Source organism: Ambystoma mexicanum, chromosome 4p, assembly GCF_040938575.1.
Source record: "Ambystoma mexicanum isolate Mex_15411 chromosome 4p, UKY_AmexF1_1, whole genome shotgun sequence".
In the NCBI taxonomy this organism is placed as follows: Eukaryota; Metazoa; Chordata; class Amphibia; order Caudata; family Ambystomatidae; genus Ambystoma; species Ambystoma mexicanum.
The window spans coordinates 300,634,690-300,655,555 of NC_090927.1; the positions used below are offsets into that span (position 1 = coordinate 300,634,690).

General features: G+C 47.3%; 1 protein-coding gene across 7 annotated transcripts in view; it reads left to right on the forward strand.

Moving 5' to 3' along the window:
- Window positions 1–20,866, forward strand: part of ITSN2 (intersectin 2) — a 2,589,317-nt gene that overhangs the window by 396,281 nt on the left and 2,172,170 nt on the right. For all 7 annotated transcript variants that reach the window (XM_069605851.1, XM_069605856.1, XM_069605854.1 and 4 more), the window contains one exon: window positions 9,959–10,122. In XM_069605851.1, coding sequence (XP_069461952.1) covers window positions 9,959–10,122 — 164 coding nt within the window. The remainder of the gene's footprint in view (window positions 1–9,958; window positions 10,123–20,866) is intronic.

Sequence of the window (20,866 nt, forward strand, 5' to 3'; positions counted from 1 at the left end):
GTATTTTGAAGATCACGCTTTTAATTTTAAATTGCCCAATCTTGAAACCAACCCTTAATAAAAGATAGCGAGAACTGAGTTCAGGTCTTCCTCTCCTTATTGATCTCAGGTGGAGCGCAGACCATTTGTTTATCTACCCCTGAATGTTACAGTATTTAAATTGAAGATATGTTCTACAGTCACTGATCCAGCAATGGTGCTACGGAGGCTATGTTTTCTCATTTCAACTTGAAGCATCTGCGTGTTGTGTTTTTACCCAGGATAAGCTTGAATGTCTTGGAAAATACCAGAGGAAGCATGAATGCTCTTCTTTGCTGAAATGTCTGAAATCTATGTTGCACAATTGACTGGCCACTGAAAAAAAGGTTGACTCTGAGGGTTGTTATGGGACAACACATTTGTTATGTTACTTGGAATTTATATAGCGCCTTATGTCATTGGCATGACCTCAAAGCGCTGGTCGGTTGAACGGCCTCGCGAACCGTAGTTAAAGTCAGTAGAGAGAAGATGGTGTCGTATGGTGCATGGGTGCACCGGATATGTGTGCAGCAGGTGTAGTTGTTGGAAGAAAGCTGCTATCTAGCGCTAAGTGTGGTGCTGAAGATATCAGTTGGATGTGTGCAGTAAGGTGGGTGGACACTCAGACTGGGTTCTGGCTGCGTTAGGTCTGAGGAACCCCTATGTGAACAGCTACGCTGGAATGTGCTCAGCTAGCTGGGTTTTATTAGGGTGATGAGGTGTTCATGGGGTCGTATTCGTATGTGAACAGCTAGGCCGAATTATCAGGGGTATAGCTGTGTTCTAGTTGAGTGATGGTGTATAGTAGAGAGTAAGCGTTGCGGTGTGATATGGTGGTTGTCTGTAGAGGCGCCTGAGATAAGGCACGTGGACAGGACAAGGGGGACATACATAGCGACATACAGATAAATAGTGACAGGGGTCGATACTTGGGGTGGGGGGGATATATGGGGTTACAGATATATACAGGGATACATGGATATAGCGTATATCCGCTCCATGCATTCCATCTGTACCAACAGTTCCATCCGCTCCGTCCGTTCCATCCGCTCCGTCCGTTCCATCCGCTCCGTCCGTTCCATCCGCTCCGTCCGTTCCATCCGCTCCGTCCGTTCCATCCGCTCCGTCGGTTCCATCCACTCCATCCGTTCCATCCAATTAATCTATTCCGTCTACTCCATCCACTCCCTCTACTCCATCCGTTCCAACCACTGCTTCCATTCCATCCACTCCATCCGTTCCATTCACTCCATCCGTTCCAACCCATCTATCCGTTCTCTCCGCTCCCTCCGTTCCATCCACTGCCTCTGTTCCATTTGTTCCATCTGTCCTACCCGTTCCATCTGTCCTATCCGTTCCATCCACTCCATCTTTCCATCCACTCCATCTGTTCCATCCGCTCCTTCAGTTTCATTTGCTCTATCCGTTCCATCCACTCAATCAATTCCATCTACTCCATCCACTCCATATACTCTATGCACTCCATCTGTTCCAACCGCTCCATCTGTTCCAACCGCTCCATCTGTTCCAACCGCTCCATCTGTTCCAACCGCTCCATCTGTTCCAACCGCTCCATCTGTTCCAACCGCTCCATCTGTTCCAACCGCTCCATCTGTTCCAACCGCTCCATCTGTTCCAACCGCTCCATCTGTTCCAACCGCTCCATCTGTTCCAACCGCTCCATCTGTTCCAACCGCTCCATCTGTTCCAACCGCTCCATCTGTTCCAACCGCTCCATCTGTTCCAACCGCTCCATCTGTTCCAACCGCTCCATCTGTTCCAACCGCTCCATCTGTTCCAACCGCTCCATCTGTTCCAACCGCTCCTTCCGTTCCATCCCCTCTATCCGTTTCATCCCCTCTATCCGTTCCATCCACTCTATCCGTTCTGTCCACTCCATTTACTCCTTTATTCTCTGCTTCATTAACTCGGTCATTCTGTCTACTCCGTCGACTCACTCCGTTTACTCATTCATCAACTCCATTCACTCCTATCGTTCCCTCTATTCCATCCATTCTATCCTATTGTGTGGCTGAACACCAGGTAGGACAGCTTCATTGTGTGTTTCGTCGTTGAGTTGCTGGGGAATTCCGACATATCTTTTGGTGGTCATTGGTGTTATGGGAAGAGACACATTTTTAGTAGTTTGTGCAATGACAAATAGTCTTCGGTGTGTCGAATATGGGGTGGAAGTGAGTTCCATAGAGTGGGTGCTAAGGCTGAGAACGAGGATCCTCCTATCCTGACCGAGTTGGTGGTTGGGATCATTAAAAGGAGGGCATAGCTTGATCTTGGGGTGCGGGGTGGGAGGTAGGATTTTAGCTTGTCTTGCAGGTATAGAGGGCCAGTCTTGTACACTGCACGGTGGGTGATGCATAGGGTCTTGAAGGTGGCCCTTCGTCCAACTGGGAGCCAGTGGAGTGTTTTGAGAGCTGGACAGGTCTGGTCTCTTGGTCACAGTGCTAGTAGCATTTTGGCGGCAGCGTTTTGTGCTCTTTGCAATTTAATGAGGTGGTATGCTCGGACTCCGAGATAAAGGGAGTTAGCGTAGTCCAGTCTCGACATTACAATAGACTTAACAACAGCAAGTCTTTTAGGAAAGGAGAGGTATGGAAAGATGCGTCTATGAATTTTGAGGTGGTAATGACAAGACTTGGATACGTTGTTGATTTGACGAGAGATGGTTTTACTGTGGCAGAGGTGGTGGGTGGTTGGCCCATGGATGTGGGCCCAGGTTAAGGGTGGGGAAGAAGTTTGGTGTTGCCGCACACCATGATTTCAATTTTTAGTGGGGTTTGGGAGGAGGTGGTTTGTAGTCATCCAACGGTCGATGTCAAGGAGGCAGGCTGTAAGGTCGGGCTGAGAATTAGTCCGAGTTGAGGAGTTTTAGGATGATTTGAGTATCATCAGCATAGTTGTAGCACAGGATATTGTGCAGGCGGATGATTCCAGGAAGGGTGGACATATAGAGGTTGAACAGGAGGGCGGATAGGCATGCTCCTTTTGGTACTCCAGTATCGACTGGCCGGGCGGCTGAGGCAAAGGTGGAGGGGAGGGTTATTTGTTTCCTGTTGCTGAGGAAGGGGGCTATCCATTCGAGAGCATTTCCATGGATTCCTAGGGAGTGGAGGCGGTCAAGTAGGATTGAGTGGTTAATTGTGTCGAAGGCGGTCTAGGAGGATTAGTGCAGCACATCCTTCAGAATCCGCAGCAATCTTAAGATCGTCCCAGATTGAGGCCAGAGTGGTTTCAGTTCCGTGTCGTGGTCTGAAGCGTTGGGAGTATGTGGTTCGATCGATGGGTTTTGCAAGGAACCTGGTGTTCGAGATAGGGCAGTAGTTTTTGGGGTCGAGGGATGTTTTTTTAATTTTTTTTTGTATTTTTTTTGTAGAAGAGGCTTGACCTGTGCAATTTTGAAGGCGTCTGGGAAGATTCCAGAGCTGAGTGAGTCATTTAGGATGGTTCTTGCGTACTCTCCTGCGCAGGTGGATGAGAATATTTCTTTGAGGACCGAGGCGTGGCAAGGGTCGAGGGGGGAGCCAGAGGGTTTTCGGTCAGAGAGAAGCTCGAGAAATTTGTCTCTGGAGATTGGTTTGAAGGAGTCGAAGGTGGGTGACGTTGTTCTAGCGGCGGCGGGCAGGGGGGTGGTTTGAGGAGGGGACGGATTCTGTGGCAGTGAGAGGAGGGCCACTTTAAGAGAAGTCGTTCTGTCGAGAGCGGTGGTGTAGAAGTGGAGCGAGAGCGAGTCACAGTGATTGAGATGGGGTAGATTGGGCTGAGGTACATGTTGGTTTGACAAACTCGGAAAGGATTTTGTGGAGTTCCTTGCTGGGGTTTCCACAGTTAAGAATTCGGTTGTGGTAGTGCGCTTTTTTGGCTTTCCGGATTTTAGCTTTATAGTGGCGATGGTGCAAGGCGAAGGTGGACCTACTCAGATTGATTTTACTTTTCTGCCATTTGCGTTCCAAGGATTTATTTAGTTGATTCGCAATCTTCAGCTCAGGAGTAAACCATTTGGGATAGGGACCAAGGGCGTGTGGAGGGGCGGCATGAGGGGGTGAGTGGGATTAGTGAGTTATTGAGCCATGAGTCAAAGGAGTCGATGGTTATCCCGGGGGGTGGTGGGGGGGTCTGTGAAGCAGGGCTTTGACTAGGTAGTTTCTTCCAGCATTTGCGGTGGAGGAGGGCGGTTGGTTCAGGGTTGGGCGCGGAGACTGGGGAGCGTATGGAGAAAGGGACAATGAAGTGATCAGACCAGATGAGGGATCTGAGGGGTGAGGGGGGCAAGATGTATCTGGTTGTAGGAGCTGAAGATGGCATCAAGGGTGTGTCCTTTAGAATGAGTTGGGCCGTTCGTGTGAAGGGAGAGGTTAAGCGCATCAAGGCAGTCGACCAGTGATTGGGTCATGGGGTTGGTGGGAATGTCTAGCCAGATATTGGAATCTCCTACAAGAGTCAGAGAGGGGTGGTTTACTTGGATGGTGGTTATAGAGTCACAGAGGTTGGTTGTGAAATGTCTGTCATAACCAGTGGGTCTGTAGATAAGGAAGCAATGGGAGATCGTCGGAGGTAGTGAGTTTAACGAGAAGGGATTCACAAGAGGGAATTCACAAGAAGGAATGCATGCCTGGGAGTCAGTCGACGAGTGAGAGGGAGAAGTGAGATTTGAAGACGACTGCCACACTGCCTCCTCTGGAGGGTCTGTTGAGCGGGATGAGGGAGTATTGGGGGGGGGGGGGGGGGCTTCATGTGCGACAGGGACAAAGTCGTTCGAGAACCAGGTTTCAGTGATAAAGACTAGGTCGGGGTTGTCAGAGGAGAGGAAGTCAAAGATGCTATGTCTGTTTTTTTGCTACAGAGAGTGCATTAAAAAGGATGCATCTGATTTTGGAGTGGGGTGGTTATCCTGGGGATTGTAGGGATGTGGGTGGGGGTAGTTGTGGGGGAGGGTGGCCTGTTTGGGACAGGGGTAGGAAGGAGGGGGGTAGGGTGGCTGTGGGTTCTGGTTGGTGAATGTTGTTGACTGGTCGATGGAGGTTGGGAAGAGGAGGCGGGCGGAGGAGGGTGTGAGCGGTGGAGGACGGGCGGGAAAGCATTGGGGACTGAGGATTCATGAGTGAATCTCATGGGGCTGGGGGTGTCTGGTGTGTTGGGCGAGAAGTCGAGGGAGAGGTGTTGGAAGCGGGGAGATGGAGGGGGGGTGAGAGAGTGTGGGAATGGGTCGAGGAAGGAGGGGTGAGGAGTAGAGAGAAATAGAAGGGGAGCAGGCTTGTTTTCTCTTTTTCAGGTTTTTTAGTGCAATCGGTGTGGTGAGAGAGGGTGGGGGGGGGTCGGATAGTGATGGAGATGAGACCACTGTTCTTGCCAGGTCGAGACGTGCAGTTTTTAGGGAGGGGAAGGGATATGGCGGGAGGCTGGTGTTAGTTGGTGTCGAAGGGAGGATAGGGTTGGGGGTGGGTTTGAGAGGGCAGGAGGGTGGTTCACTGATGGGATGGGGGTGCAGACCTTGAGGTACACTTAATGTTCTTTGGTCACTCTATCTAGATGCAAGATTCAACAGAGATAAACTTTTGGGGACAATTAATGTTCTTTGGTCACTCTAGGTTTAAGATTCAACACAGATAAACTTTTGGCCACACTCAGTATTCTTTGGTCACTCTATCTTTACATAATATCTTGCTCATTCTGGCTCTGTGATCCAGCTGGCTGATACTTTGCATCAGCCAGCTGCTGACCCATACACACCATGCTATTTGTAAAAAAGAAATCCCTCGGCAAGACTGTACTTATTTTTTAACATAATGCATTTTTTGGCAACACAACCTGCCATGTGCTAAAGATAAGGTGATGTGTTGACATTCTGAGGGAGTCCTTGTGCTGCTTGTGTGGCATAGTTTTGATTTAGTACTTTGAGTACCTTTATTGACTGCCCCCCCCTGTGGCGTTTTCTTTAAATTATATAAAGCACACCTTTTTCTTCTCCATAAACTAGACATGCTGTGATGGACCTTAAATAGGAGTCTGAATCAGGTTGCTGACTCTAGTTTTCAGCTTTCCTGAAAGTCTGATAACTAGTAATTGACCTGGTAAATTCGTGAGGTGGTTGTTTCTGTGCCTTGTGGCCTTGGCAGCTAATGACCAATCTCTCTTATGGGGTTTTTGGTAGTTGGAGACCAATTGGTGGTAGGTGACCTTAAGTGGTCTCTCTAGCTGGTGCTGTTGCACTGTTCCTCAGAACTCTGGTGATGCAGATGTAGTCCTGTTTAGCAAGACATTGCTTCTTGAAGCAATTCCTCTGACAAACTGATCCAATGCTGTTTTTTAACGACTGGGAGAAGTGGTCAGTAGAGACAGATGGTGGTCGGCAGATTTGTAGTTGTATATATTGGGATTTATAGAACGCTTTTGCCAACGTCTTACATAAAAAACAAGAGGTACAAACAATGAATGAAAGATGGAACTGCAAAAAATACAGGTCAGATTTTAGGAATCAGAGTGAAGAGACAAAAGATGGGTTTTAAGAAGAGTCTGAAAAATATCATAGGTTGTAGTGGGACGGATAGCGAGAGGTAAAGAATTCCAACGGAAGGGGGCAAGTAAACAAAATAAAATTACAGGGAAGTTTAGGAACAACAAGGCGGAACGTAGGTTGTGGCTGGAGAGAGCGAGTAGAAAGACTAAAGAAAGATGGGATGCAGCAAGGCCATGAAGACATTTAAAAACAGACAGAGTGAAACAAGAGATGGGATTCGAAGGGTAGGATGGAAGCAGATACCAATGAGGATGAGATCGAGGCAAGATGAGGAAGACTGAAGAGGAAATGAATATCGGTCTTGTAGTTAGATTGAAGGGGAGGGAGACGGGACCCAGAGAGACTAATTTGGAGGGCAGAACAATATTCAATACTGGTGATAATTAGAGCAGAGATGAAAAGTGTAGAGGTGTGGAAAGAAGGAAAGAAAGAAAGAAAAGTACAGATTTGAAGAGCAGAAAGCAACATGTGCGTTCATGCAGTAAGTGAGCTATGAGGCGAGAATATAAGAGGAATCAGAGTACACCAAGATTACAAGCGGTAGTAGGGAAGGGAAGCTGAGAAGGCTGGCGAAGGAAAGAGGGGGGGACGAATGCAAAGGAGAAAACTGACGAAAGAAGGGGACCTCCGATTTGGAGGGTTTTAGGTTAAGAAAATGGGATAACATCCAAGAATGGACGGCAGGCGACAGACAGATTCTCCATAGTAAAGACCATCAGAAAACTCTGAGAAACAAAAGAATTGGGAATCATCGGCATAGAAATGAGAGGCAAGATTGAAAGACAAAAGTGAGGAAAGAGGGATAGAATAGAGGGGGGGGGGGGAAGGGGGCTTGAGGACTGACCATTGGGAAACTCCATATACAAGAAAGTGGGGGTGGGGGGGGTGGGCAGTCCAAGACACTGAATACAAACATCCAGAAAGATAGGACTCAAACAAGGTGAGAACAAAACCAGAAATGCCAAGAGAGGAGTGAGTGGTGAGAAGAGTGGGGGGGGCGGTCAACAGTGTCAGAAGAATTAATGGAGAGGAAAGTTTACTGTGACATGCAGAAAGTGAGCTGCAAACGTGTAGAAGAGTGGTTTTGGTTGCGTGTGCAGTTCGAAAGTCAGACTGGGCCGGTGGGTGAAGTGAAGATGTAGCAAGCGGAACACGGGCGTAAACCATTCACTCCAGGAGCTTAGAAAGGAAAGGGTATACGTTAGATGAGATGGAAATTAGAAGAGGGAGATGGATGAAGAGAAGGCTTTTTTCAAAATCGGGTTAATAATGGCATGTTTAAATGTAGAAGGAAAGAAAGGGGAAGAGAGGGAGACATTGATTAGAGCTGTGAGGTAAGGAAGTATTTGAGGGTAGTCAGAAGGGATGCGTGTAGAGGGAATAGGATCAGTTTCAGAGGCTTTGGGATGGGCACGAGAGAAAGTGTGCAGTATCAAGGTCACTAAGGGGAGAAAAGCCAGAGGGAGAAAATGAGGGATGGGAGGAGGTAAGGGAGGGATTAAGGCAGAGCAGAGAGTTGCAACCTTATTTGTTAAAAAATCCACAAGGCCAGATGCGGATAAGGAAGAAGAGAGAGTGGGATCAGGTGGGCGTGGTTTGAGGATATTCAGGAGTTGAAAAAGACGACGAAGGTGATGGAATAGGGAAAGATTGAGTGAAGAGAAGTCTTGGTTTTTAGCAGCAGGAAGGAGGGAGTCCTAGGAGGAGTAAAGCGAGGAGAACAGATCAAAATTGGAAGGAGATTGGCTCTTTTTCCAGCATAGCTCGAGTTTCCAAATAGAGGGACGCAAAGACAGAGTAAGCCGTGGCTGAGGGGGTTTAAGAGAAGGTGTGAAAGGATGGGTAAGGTAGAGCGAGTTAAGAGTGCAAGTGAGGGTTGATTGAGAAGAGATAGCCGTAGAATCAGCAGATAGTTGAGAATGACTGGAGAGGTGTAGGAGGGGGGGAGGGAGAGAGAGAGAGAGAGAGAGAGAGAGAGAGAGAAAGGTTTGGTGGAGGAGACGAAATGAGAAGGGAGAAGGAAAGAAGAAAATGGTCTGAAATGAGGAAACTGAGGTGTCGCAGAACAGAGGAAAGAATACAATTAACATGGATGGGGACATTTTAAGTTCAAAGGTGATAAAAATCAATGAGAAGGACTGAAGTCCAGTGAATAGAATCGAGATGCAAGTTTAAATCACCATGAATAAAGAGAGGTAAAACCGAGGGAAGAATGGAGAAAAAAGGGCATCTGCTATAAGTTTAAGGTGGGCTAGGAGGATGGCAGATAAGAAAGGAAAGTGAGAAAGGCTTAGAAAAAGAAAGAGGAGAGATGATATTCAAAAGTAGAGGAAGTCCAAGAGAAATACCAGTAAGCCGGTCAGATGCACATGCCGTCCAATGTAGTTTGTTATTGTAATTCCGTTAGGAAAGGATAGTGCCAAGTCCAGACCTGTTACTGTATCTTTTTGCAGGATGGGGTCAGGTTTATATGGACAACAGGGTTTTTCACCGGACACAGAGGGTTGGGCTGACACTCTTTGTAATGGGCCACAGTTTTGGTAACCAGCTGCTTACAGTGGTCCCAAATGCATTATTTCATTTTTGAAAGAGTGCAGTTTGCGCTTATACATTCAAACGCACACCTTGATGGCATTTAAACAGTGAATAGGCATAGTTACCATTTGATCATGGGCCTCAGAAGGATTTTTGGTTCAAGTGTGTACTAATTTTGAAGTACAGTGTTTGAGGTTTAACCGTGGTAGAAGATAAATGCTAAACAGTATTGGTGGGCTAGCATATCCTTTTGCAAATGAAGGCTCTATGCAATGAAATGCACAGCCTATTTATCAGTGGACTTTTAAATGGGAGGGTCTGGAATGGGTGACTTCACTGCTTAATGTTTATTGAATGAAGGAGGATATTGATTGGCAGATTACAAGATGTAGCTATGTAAGGTATGGGGAACGAAATCCAGTGGAATTAGTTGGGGGCGTGTAAACCACCTAGCATTACTAGTTAATTAGTTATGAAATGATGGCACTTGCATGAAGGTTTGAGCAAATTAACAGTAAATTAATTACACTAAAAGATGGCAAATGTATCAGATATTGATTTTAATTTAATTATTATTTGTACAAATAACTTCATTATGATTTAATATGAGGAGGATATCCTATATAAGGCTAAAACCATTTGATTGTATTTGATAAAGTACAGGGATAAAATATTTTTAGTTAAAAAAAATAGCTTAATGTGTTGACCTTTTATGGGTAGTATATAGAGGATTGATAGTCTCTCCCAAGATATGACCAATCCTGTAAGTGAAATATCAGCCCAACCAGATTTGAAATTCTACACTATGTGACTGGTTAAAGCACAGTCGGTTATCTAGAATAATCTGCATCTAACAAAATATCTTCTCTGCAGGACACTGTCCGACTTGAACAAGGATGGGAAGATGGATCGACAGGAGTTCTCAATTGCTATGAAATTCATCAAGCTAAAACTACAGGGTCAACTCTTGCCCACTGTCCTCCCCCTTTCGATGAAGCAACCGCCAGTATTCTCTCCTTTGATGTCTGCTCGATATGGTACATTTTAAGTGTTTTGCTTGTTCAGAAAATAATCTATTGTAGTTCTCATTAAATTAGAGACGATGTTACCAACGCCTCAAACCTCTGCCAAAACAGTCATTTTTCTCCACGTATATTTCTCTGACCAGCCAAGAATAGCATTTTCCTTTTTTAGCTACTGGCCCATTTCTTGTTGTGGTAATTTCTTTGTGATTGCAAATTCACTTTCATGCAACTTATTCCTCTGGTTAAGAGTATTCTAGAAATGTCCATAGGTAATGTTAAATGGTTTGCGGATGTTGTTTTTTGTTAGTGATTGTTTTTTGTAATACTTTTTTTTTTAGTGTGATGTTTGTTTCATTATAACTGTTACTATCACCCTATAATCCAGTTTCTAAAATTAATCGAATCATGTTTTGAATTACTCTGTAGGGCAGGTGAACACTTTTAATGTACTACCAATAAGAGGTAATAACACTGTCTTAGGGTTCAGACACAGTGATCGCTTTGGCCTTCAGGGATATTTGTGGAATCAAGGCAAGTTAACTTTTTGATGTTTTAATCGCTAATTTTGTCTGTTCACTCTTTGGCTGCTAACAGTTTAACTATGAGAGATTTTTTTTTCTCACCAGCAGTCCATTTGCAGGTACTGTCAGACTCTGTGTGTCAGCGCTTTTATAAAAAAAAGAAACGTGCAAGGGCCACGTTTGCTGTTCAGCGCTTGATTTCTTATCATGGTACCAGGTGCTGTGATGCAGGGAGTACAAGCATTTTTATTCCCAATCTGGAACACTGGTTGCCAGTTTTCCTGCTTAGTAATTCTGTAAATGAACCTATTTTCCCTGCACATTAAATGTATTATTTTTACGATTTTGTAGGTCTAACATGGCCATTTTCTTTGATTTCAAGCACATTCAGACAACCATATATTTGTTTTGCACAGCTATATCTTTTGATCGAGAGGCATATTTTGTCTTGATACCAACAAATGTAGAATTTGTGGGTTGTGCAATATTTCCGCAAACATGCTTAGTGCGTTCTAGTTCTCACATGAACACCCCCAAAATATCTTGGGATGCAGCACGTGTTTATAGGAGTGTCCTGCATCTCCTGAGTCTGACAGTATTAAAATGGTTTAATTTTCCTGGGGTTTGTGGTCTCCACTAGTGTTGAATTATTGGCCAGTTTGTGTTGTTGTATTCTAACCTAATAACTAGTTTAGTGTACCCTTTGTTTAGTGACAAAAACCAACACCCGGATTATAGTAATTGTAGTAAAATTGCATTTACTTGCCACCCTTCCTCCTTCACGCCTCCTTGGGAGCTGTGTTGTTACGTAGGCAAGGCTAGGAACTGTTCCTGTAGCAAAAAGGTACTATAGCTTTAAATTGGAAATGTATTTTTTTTGCTCTGTTCCCCTCTTGCTGCTAGGCTCTTTCCCATCAATAAGTCACCAACGTTTACTCCAAAATGCATGTATTACTGCGTAGCACCTCATTTGTATGTTTTTTAGTTTTTCCGCAGTGTTTTAGAAATGTTAGACTTTCTGTGTTATTAGCGCGTGAAATTTACACAGTGCATATTTACATTTTCACAAATGTTATTCTACTGTTTACCCCCAAGTGACCCACATCTATTCTTGGAGCTACTGTAGTCCATTTAAGACTGATGCAACATTTTGCACACTCCTTCAACTAAGGAATGTAATCTAACTGTTGGTGGGAGACCTCCCTCCATCTCATTGGTGGTTCTTCTCAGTTTTTTTGTTTTAACCATATTTCTTCTTGTGTTTTGATCAAATCGGCTTAAAATTCTGCATAGGGATTAGCTGTTTTATCATTGCTCCTTCCTCTTCCTTTCCATACTAGCTTGTGGCACCGGATGGTTACATATTCTCTCTAGGCAATCTTGTTTTGTTTTCTCTCCCATATTTCTTATGGAACCTATGCTGTTCTGGCTTGACCCATCTGCAGTCTCATTCAGTCCATATGAAGAAGCTCTGCCAGCTGCGTATGGTTGTCTGCACTTTTAGTCCATTGGTCACCAATGTCAGTAAGCATCTTTCTTCGACTGTTGTGAGGCACAGCATTGGTTTGCGGACACTTCCAAAACCTTGCATCCAGTCTGCTGTGCTTTGTATCTTCCTGTTCGGCTTCCCTAAATGTTACCACTTCGTCACACCCACCAAACTAAATTGCTTATTTCTTTGGTATTCTTTTATTCAATGATAATCTTTTCAAGGAAACTGTCCATTAAAAGAAAAAATTGCTTCCTTTCATTCGTTTTCTTTACAAAAATGGCTGTTACCAAAAGCCAGTGGACTGTGAGCTGCACTTCTCCCTCAAAGTTTTAACCAATGCTGCAGAATAAATGGGAGAGAAAGTAACAAATATAGATTTTAAGAGTATGTCGCCAATCACTGTCCATGATCTGTATGGTTGTGACAAAGTACACTGCCCGACCACATTGGTGAATGGTGGGGTCGCCAAAGGATCACCGCTGGCCCATTTAAGAAAATCAAGAAGTTGTGTTCCGACTGAGCAGGCAGTGCTGGTACATTGTACTCCGTTCGTGCAGGCTTTGGAACTGCTAGGAATTTATCAATAGAAAGAGGGGGGCTGGGCTACACCAGGGGATGCCAGAGACTGTCAAACAAATTACCTTTGTCAGAGGCATAAAGGGACATAGGGCCTTGTGTTAGGGAGAATTCTCTGTTTAGGCTGAATTTCCCTACCTAGTGAGTCCCCCAGCAGCTTTGCTGGATTTCTGGGGTTTCTTTTTTTCTCCTGCCAAGAGTGAGACTCTTTTTCCCTCACTCTTGGACATGTTGAAGTGTGTTTTCTTGGTTAAACCTTGTGTTGAATGGGCTATGGGGTCTTTTACTCCATAGGGCCTCATGTATTTTTGTGATGTGGGTTACACAGCACCCTCTGTGCCGTGACCCAGGGGTGTCCTAGGGACTCCCCAACATAGACTCCATACCCTGGGACTGACTACTGTCTCCCAGGGCATGTAAAGTTACCAAAGACTTTGCTAGTCTTGAATCCTGAACAGAACCAGTACAAACCATCATATTGTGGACGTACTGGCTGGGGCAATTCGATTGCCCCAGGGTCTGTTAGTCGAGGGGGCACGTCTCCGTCCCCCCTGATCGAGTTTTGGCTGGTGGCAGTGGAAACTACGTTTTATATTCGACCGCGAATATTTTCCTATGGGATTTCCCATTGTTTTAGGCTAACACATTTAATTATTTATTTACGGTAGCCTTAAACATACCGCCGGTTTATATATTTATTATTATAACTCCGGTTGGGACTTTTTGCCAAAACTTGATTCTAAAATGGCGTTGGCGTTCGCCTCTGTAACTCTGACCCAAAGTGGAGCCCTTTGTTCCACTTTTGGCGGGCTTCTCCACAGAAGCCCTCCAAAGTGGTGCCACTCTGTCTGGGGTACTTAGGAGGGGTGGAGGGGGATTTAGGCACCCTGGACTGAGTTACCTTGGTAACTCAAGTCGCACTCCGTCCTGATTGGCCCAAGTGGTGAGCCGGCCGGCTCACCACTTAGCATGTTTGAGTGACAGCTAGGCTGGGTGAATGGGGGTTTGCTGCATAAAAGCAGGGCTTTGGGGACTGGAACTTCAGAAGTCGCCACAGGACCAAGAATCCGACGAGGGAAGAGCTGAGCCGACCTGCTTCGACGACACCACCCGGTGGAGCCCTGCTGAACCGTCTCACCACTTTTCCCGACGACCGAGGAGAACTCTTAACGGAGTGGCTCCTTCCCTTGACTGATGGGGACAACCAGTTTTCACCTTCTTTTCGCTTCTCGAGGTATCCCGTGGCCGCCTTGCCCGTGCCAAGCACCCCGGCAACCGGAATACCACATTTTTACCCCTAACCGCGAAAGTCGGTACAACCCTTTAACCGGAGGACTCCGCGGTTGGTTTCTTCCCGGGCAGTGCAACGACCTTCTTCTTCTGCTCTTCAGCGAGAACTTCTTCTCCCCTGACCGACGTCGAGCCTTGCTGCCACTGCCTGGAACAACTGCCACCGCTGGAGGACCCTTTCCGCTTAAGGTACCGTGTTCCGCCTGGCTTCCCTTGCCACCGACTGTACGGGGTAGATTTAGCCCCCGGCTTTCGAACCTGGGAGTGCCTGGGACACCCTGGCTAAACTTTCTAAGCCACTCTAAACTCTTTCTAACTCTTTGCAAGACTTTGAATCCCTAATAACAGTGTGATCTTGGGCACATTTTTCGCTCCGGCTACTCTAAGAGTGGGCCCTGCCTAGTGACTTTTGCTCACCTGTGACTTTGTACTTCTTTGAGTCTATTGCAAGTGTTCTGGACCTTAGAGTGGTGTGTTTAACCTAATTCTGCTCCTTCTCCCTTCTTTTTACCTACTAGAGTGTCATCTAACGTTAAGCGCTCACCTCTGTTTGAATTATGTGGTGTTAACCTAGAGTTGTCTAGATAGGAATAAGGATTGGGACTGCTTTCCATATAACTGTGTTTAGAGTGTTTTACTATATTTTTGCTAGAGTGTTTTCATCTTATATGTTCTTGAAAATAAATAACTATATACTTTTGAAACCAAGCTCTGGTCAGTGTTTGCCTGTGCTATTGTGTCTGAGTACCTATTGTGTATACTTTGCATACTGCCTAACTCTTCTTGAGGGAAGTCTGACTGCTCAGCCACAGCTACCAGGTAAATCTGGGTGGTGCAGACTGCTACCAAGTGGGTTTACTGCTATACCTGTGGTCTTAAATCTTTTGCAGTGTTCCCCAAGGGAACTGCACAGGTTTCTGCCTAACACTGCCTTGGGAGCTCCAATATGGCACAAATGTGGTTCTTAAAACAGTAGTTGAGACCCATTCAGACCCAGAGAATCATGATTCCCAACATAGGAGTCTGGAGGAAAAATCCTTGAAGCCTTGTGAGAGCAAGAGGCAGGAGAATGGAGCAGAGCCCCTGTAGCCTGGGGCGAGCAGGAGGCTGGAGGCGAGGGACAGGAGGCTGCAGGGAGGAGAAATACTGACCCTGAAGGCAGGTGGGACTCAAGAGAGACAGTGGGCTGCTAGGAGAAAGACCCAGAAGAGTTTGGAGGAAAAGGTTGAGGAGGATGGGAGGTGATTCACCCAGAGGGCACGCTGTGGGGAGGAAGCTACCCACAGGAGATGAGAGGTTCCAAAAGTAGTAAAGAAGGAAAGGGAGATTGAAATTAACTCCTAAATGTCTGAATTGTTCTAGGAGAGCTGCCCAAAGGGGGGAAGGTGGTGGAGGCAAGAATAAACAGCCAGTGCAAGAGGTTGGTAATGAGTGATGGATAGGGAAATAACAAGAGACAGAGGAAAGTAAAGCAGAGTGGACAGAGAAAGTGCTGAAGGAGGTAGAAGTATGGAGAAACTTCAGGAAGGAGAAAGAGGGAGTAATCGGTAGAGGGGGTGAGGGAAAAACCTTAAGAGGTGAAATTAACTACTAGAAAAGGAGTAAGGGAAAAGATAGTACAGAGAAATGTGGAGTGGAATTAGATTGGAGAAAGCAGCATACCCAAGAGGAAAGGGGTACACCTAGGTAGATGGGTAACAAAGTGAGACGATTTGTGGGACAGAGGTTTAAGGTGAGACCCATTGAAGTTGTGAGAGATGGGAGTAGGTGGCTGAAGGAGTCAGAGAGGGAGACAGTGGGGGATTTAGCAAGAATCCTGTCCCAATGTCAGGGCTGACTCCTGTCCTCATGTGATGAATCTTGTGCAATCCTCCCAGAATCCCAGCCTAAAGTCTCCTCCCATTATGCTAGGGCAAGGCAGCTGCTACCTGACCCCAACCCTGGGGGGTGGTTGTAGCTGTGTGGATCACATGGGTGGAGAAGGCCCACAAGGGAATATGAGGACTTTGTCAAGGGAACAGCGGTATTCATCCTCTGAGGATGAAGGTGTGCGGATCCCTGAATATTTGATGGCCTGTTGTTACTGTAGGGCCTATTACTGTAAGGCCTCCCCGCCCATTCTTACCCATGGTACCAAATATAAAAGATTCCTTTGTACATGTGGAAAATAAGTGCATCGGAAGCATGGAGTTAATGCCCTTTACTTTTAGTAGCACACATTCTACATGGGGTTCTGTTTGTAAACCTAAGAAAGGTATCCTAATCCCCCTAAAATCACATATGCCACGTAAGGCCATTGAACAAAGTGAATTGAAGGATGTTGAAGATTTTCATGTTAATTCAACTAACAACATTATCGACTTCCAGTCTCATAATTCTCTTAGTACTGAGACGAGGACAAGAGGTTCAGAGTTACCAAAACCGTAGTGTGCGGTCTAGTGGTTGTAATAACCCACTCCTGAGCGAGACCTTTAAATGTTTAAAGGACCTTCAGGTGCGGGTTGAGGGGAAGCAGCAGCAGAGGCAAAAGGAGCCGCAGAAGCAATATGGAGCAGAGGTTGGTGTCGCTGCTTTATCAATAGCGGGACGCCGAGAAGTTGTGGTGCCCAAAAGATGCACAGGGAAGCGGTGCTGTAACTTGCTGTCCGAAAGGAGAGAAGTGCTCTCCATGTCCTGCATCTCGCTCTGAGCAAACTGCACCAGAGCACGTGTGGAGCTGGGAGAGCTCCACTGACAGCTTGCGTGGCCCGTTGGAAGCCAACCATAGATGTCAGTCGTGTGGAACCACCAGACGAGCAGTGCAGCAGAGGAAGCAGGTTCGAAGTAGACGCCAGCAGCAACCAGTGAGTTGGCCTAATCATTGTAACACCGGGACTCTCCGAGACCAACCGCTTTGCACTAAAGCTAATTTTGAATACCGACAGTTAAATTCAGGCAAACTGAATGTAATGATGTGAGAGTGGGCGAACTGAAGCAGATTACAACCTGCATTGTCAAAACCAAAAAGGTACACTTTCTTAACAAAGTGAATACGACTTATGGGAAAAGAGAGGCCCAGTAAGAAATCATTGTAACCCGCATTGCCCAAGCCAAAGAAGGGCAAATACAAAACATGGTTACAATTTTACCAAAAAGGAATACTCATACGTCCTGTCCCCTTTCCTGCATCCTTGTGGGCGTCCCCAGGATTGGGGCAGTACTGGAACCTTTGGCATCCAACAATTGAGCATCCCTTTTAAATTTAGTATGGCATGTGGGCGCGAGGCCCAGGTGTGGGAACGCTCCCGTCCCCCAAGGCCCCGCCCTCCGGCTCCTCACCTCTGTCGGAACTGGCAGCTAGGCACAGAGACCTTATAACTTTTGCTTGCTCCCCGTTTTCTTTCCTTTTTCTCAATCTTATTCACCTCCCTTCGGTGCCTCGCCTCCCCCAGCGCATGTCGGTTGCAGTAGGATTCACAAGATGTGCCTAATGCGACTGCTCGTTCCCGGCCTCCGAACCCCATGCACTCTCTTGAGTGCCTGGGGCCCGACCACCTCTGGGACACGTGCGCGGCTTGCAGCGCTCTCGGTCATCGGCATTGAAGAATCGGTTGTCGTGTTGGAGGGAGATCTTCCACACTTCTCCAGCGCACATTAAAGACTTTGTCTCCAGGACCTCATGTCAACACAAGGTAGGCCCTTTTATTTAGTATGGCTTCTCAGCGTGGAGACTCCTTCCCAGGGGATCCTTGGATTCAGTTTCTGACAGGCCCAGTCCCTCCAAGGCCACCGGTTCCCAAACCGAGGAGCTCAGGGGGCCGTACCGGGCTGTCCTCAGGAGGGCGATCAAGTTCAACCTCCTTATCGACCCCAAGGGACAAAGGCTCGTCCTGGTCTACCACCAAGAGTCAGTCCCCAGCACAATCCAGCACAACTGTGGCGGCTCAGGTGCTGAGGGTGCCCACCTACCGGAGCTCCCTCTGAGGTCTTGGGTCAGGGCGATTTGACTACCGGCCAAAGAGCCGAGTGCTCAGCGCCTAGCAGAGTGTTCTGAGGTAGACTCTTCTGTTTTGGGTTCAGGGCACCAGGGGTGTCCTCCCATGTCTGAGCCAGAATGTGGCTCGGGGCCTTTGCTCCCTCCCACCCAGGGTGTGGCACAAAGCCCCAGGATGTCGAATAAGCATGTGTGGAGCCTGCTAGGCCGGTGGCCATCTTGGATTTGAGTCAGGGCCCTCCTGTTCTCTCTCTTGCCCATCGAATGGGCCTTGCAAGAAGGTCCCAGTCCCCTTCCCTCTGGGACTGATGTGGTCTGCGGGGAAGGTTCTGCCTGAAAATACAGGTGGACTGTGTTCAAGACTGACCGACTGGGGTAAGTATCCTCCCTCCACCCCCGTATGATTTCAGTCCCTCTGGTGCCCTCTCCTCACCTTGTGGTAGAATTAGGCATGCTCTCCGTCCTACCTTCTTTGCAGGGGTGGGTTCTCTTTCATGGGCGGTCCAGTTACTTCACTTATGCCGGCCCGTTTGATATTGTTCAGGTAGGTCTTATTGCTGTTCTTTAGTTTTGTTGCTATACTGCATGCCTTTCTTTGTGTAAAATGTCTCTTTTTTTTCTCCCTTAGGTATGCGGAGCTTCAGCGCGGCGAACTGGCTTGGTTGAGCCCTGCTGGTAAATGATGGCGCATTAAGAGCGCTATGATGCGGTAAGTAAGCGCTATGCGCAGCGCTGCAAAGTCTTGCCTTTGCTAACCTGTGTTTTCCTTCCTTGTAGGTCGCAGTGTTCTTAAGCGCGAGTGGAATGTCCGGAGTGGTGCCAGCCGAGAGGCGACCAGCCAGGTAAGCCTTTTGAGCAGTTCGTAATTTGTAAATGTCTCTACTACTTTCTTTAATGTTGCCTCTATCTTCCTCTTTCAGGTCGTTCTGTCCGGGAGGCGTGCAGATTCGAGGAAGCTGTTCTCAGTAGCTGCGAGTGTTTAAAGATGAAGACTGCAGGTTAGATGCTGCTGCTAATGATGTTCCTTTTGTCTCCTTGCAGGTTCTGCTTCTCCGAGGTTCGAGGGAATAGCTGGACACGGTGAGCGTCATGTTGCAAGCTGCAAAGTAACGCGAAATGTGTTGTCTTGCACGGGTGTGGTTTAAATAGCCCCAACAAAATAGTCCAGGTAAAGTAGTCCCTAGGCCACCACACCCAAAACACTACACCGCATAGCTTGGTTCATAGGAACCAAGCTATGTGGATGCTTCCATGTTGGCTGACAATACAATAAAGTAGTTCCCAAGCACATTGTTTTTCATGGTGTATGAGCCTGGCGCCATAGGCGCCAGGACTGGCCCCATGAGGGCTTTCAAAGTGGATGCCAGGCTCTAGAGGCCAGAGTCCTGACTCCACCTGGCCAATTGGTTTGCCAGAGGGGTTTTTGGGCGATGGTCGTGACAGTCCCTCCCGGGTTCAGGCCTTGCCGATCATGCAGATCCCTCTCCCTCCTGTACCACCAATGCTTCTCCCTCAACCGTTGACCTGACTTCGGTTCTGGACCGGGTGGGGGGCACGCTAGCACCTCTGTCACAGGGAATGGACTCCCCTCAGTCTGTAAAAAAGGGAGTGTGGGGGCTATGACGATTATGATGACGTTTAGGACGATGAACCCTCAGCCTCTGTTAAGGCCTTTCATGACCGCCTTCAGGGCTGTCATGATCTCTGCTTCCAAAAGATCAGGACATGCCCGACTCCCTTGGAAGCAGACCCATAACCCCGGTTCCGAGTGCCAGCCAGTCCCAATTGGGACCTTTTGGACCCTGTCCTGGCGCCAGTGGCACCAGGCTCATAAAGATGCCCAGTCCCAGCGCTGGAAGCGCCGGGCTCATAATGCTTGGGTGGACTTACCTGCAGCAGACCATGCTGCTTACTTACCTGCCAGTTGAACCCCTGATCCTCTTCTGTTTGGGACTACTTTTCCTGTTGGGTGGGGCAGGAGCCACTCCCTAGGTTCAGAACACTGGAACTCTTCTGGAAAGCAGGAACTCTTTTCTTACCTAGGCGTGGCTGTGGAAGGAGACACCTGAGCACTACAGGAGGCTATTTAAACCACACCCGATGGATGAATATTGCTTTGCTCATCGTGTCTTCTGCTTCTGATCCTGGGCCTAAGGGAACAAAGGCTTACCATCCTGGAATCCAGTCTTCAGCAGCACCTGTAAAGATAAAGAAAGAACAGGTTAGCACTACGGTCTTCAATGGCAGCGCATCTCTTACCTGGTCCATCGGCTGTCACCAACGCCTCGCGCTGCATTCCGGCATCTGAAAGACAAAGGCTTACCTACTCTTCGCATGCTCCGGAGGTCTTCGCACTGCATTCCGGCATCTGAAAGACAAAAGCTTACCAGCTCTTCGCACGCTCCGGAGGCCTTCGGCGCTGCATCCCGCATCTGAAAGACAAAAGAAGGTGCGTTTAAAGACATTGGGCAACTTTATTACTCACGTGCCATTACTCCTTCCCACGCCGAATCCAGTGGATATTCCAGCACCCTTCAGCTTCTCTAAAGCTCCGAACTTGCACCTGCAAGATAAAAGGGACAGTTAGTGCGCATCGTGAAGCAGGCTACAAGCGCTTACTTACGTGCTTCCAGGCGCTTCCAGGCGCTTCTATTCCTCACGCGGGTTCGATCCTCAACTCTCATCAGCCCGCCATCCGCCATCGCCGGAACCCTGCAAAACAAGAGATATCATTACAAAAGACTTAAGACATTTGAAGTGCCCAGAACTTACCGTTTGTGCAGTTAACGACGGACAGCAGTCCTCTGAGGTCAAGAGGCCTGCACCCTTATCCAGTGAAGAAACTGGTTACGGCACCCTGCCCCGAGGCAGATGGAGAGCTCGGCGTTCACTTACCTAAGACAT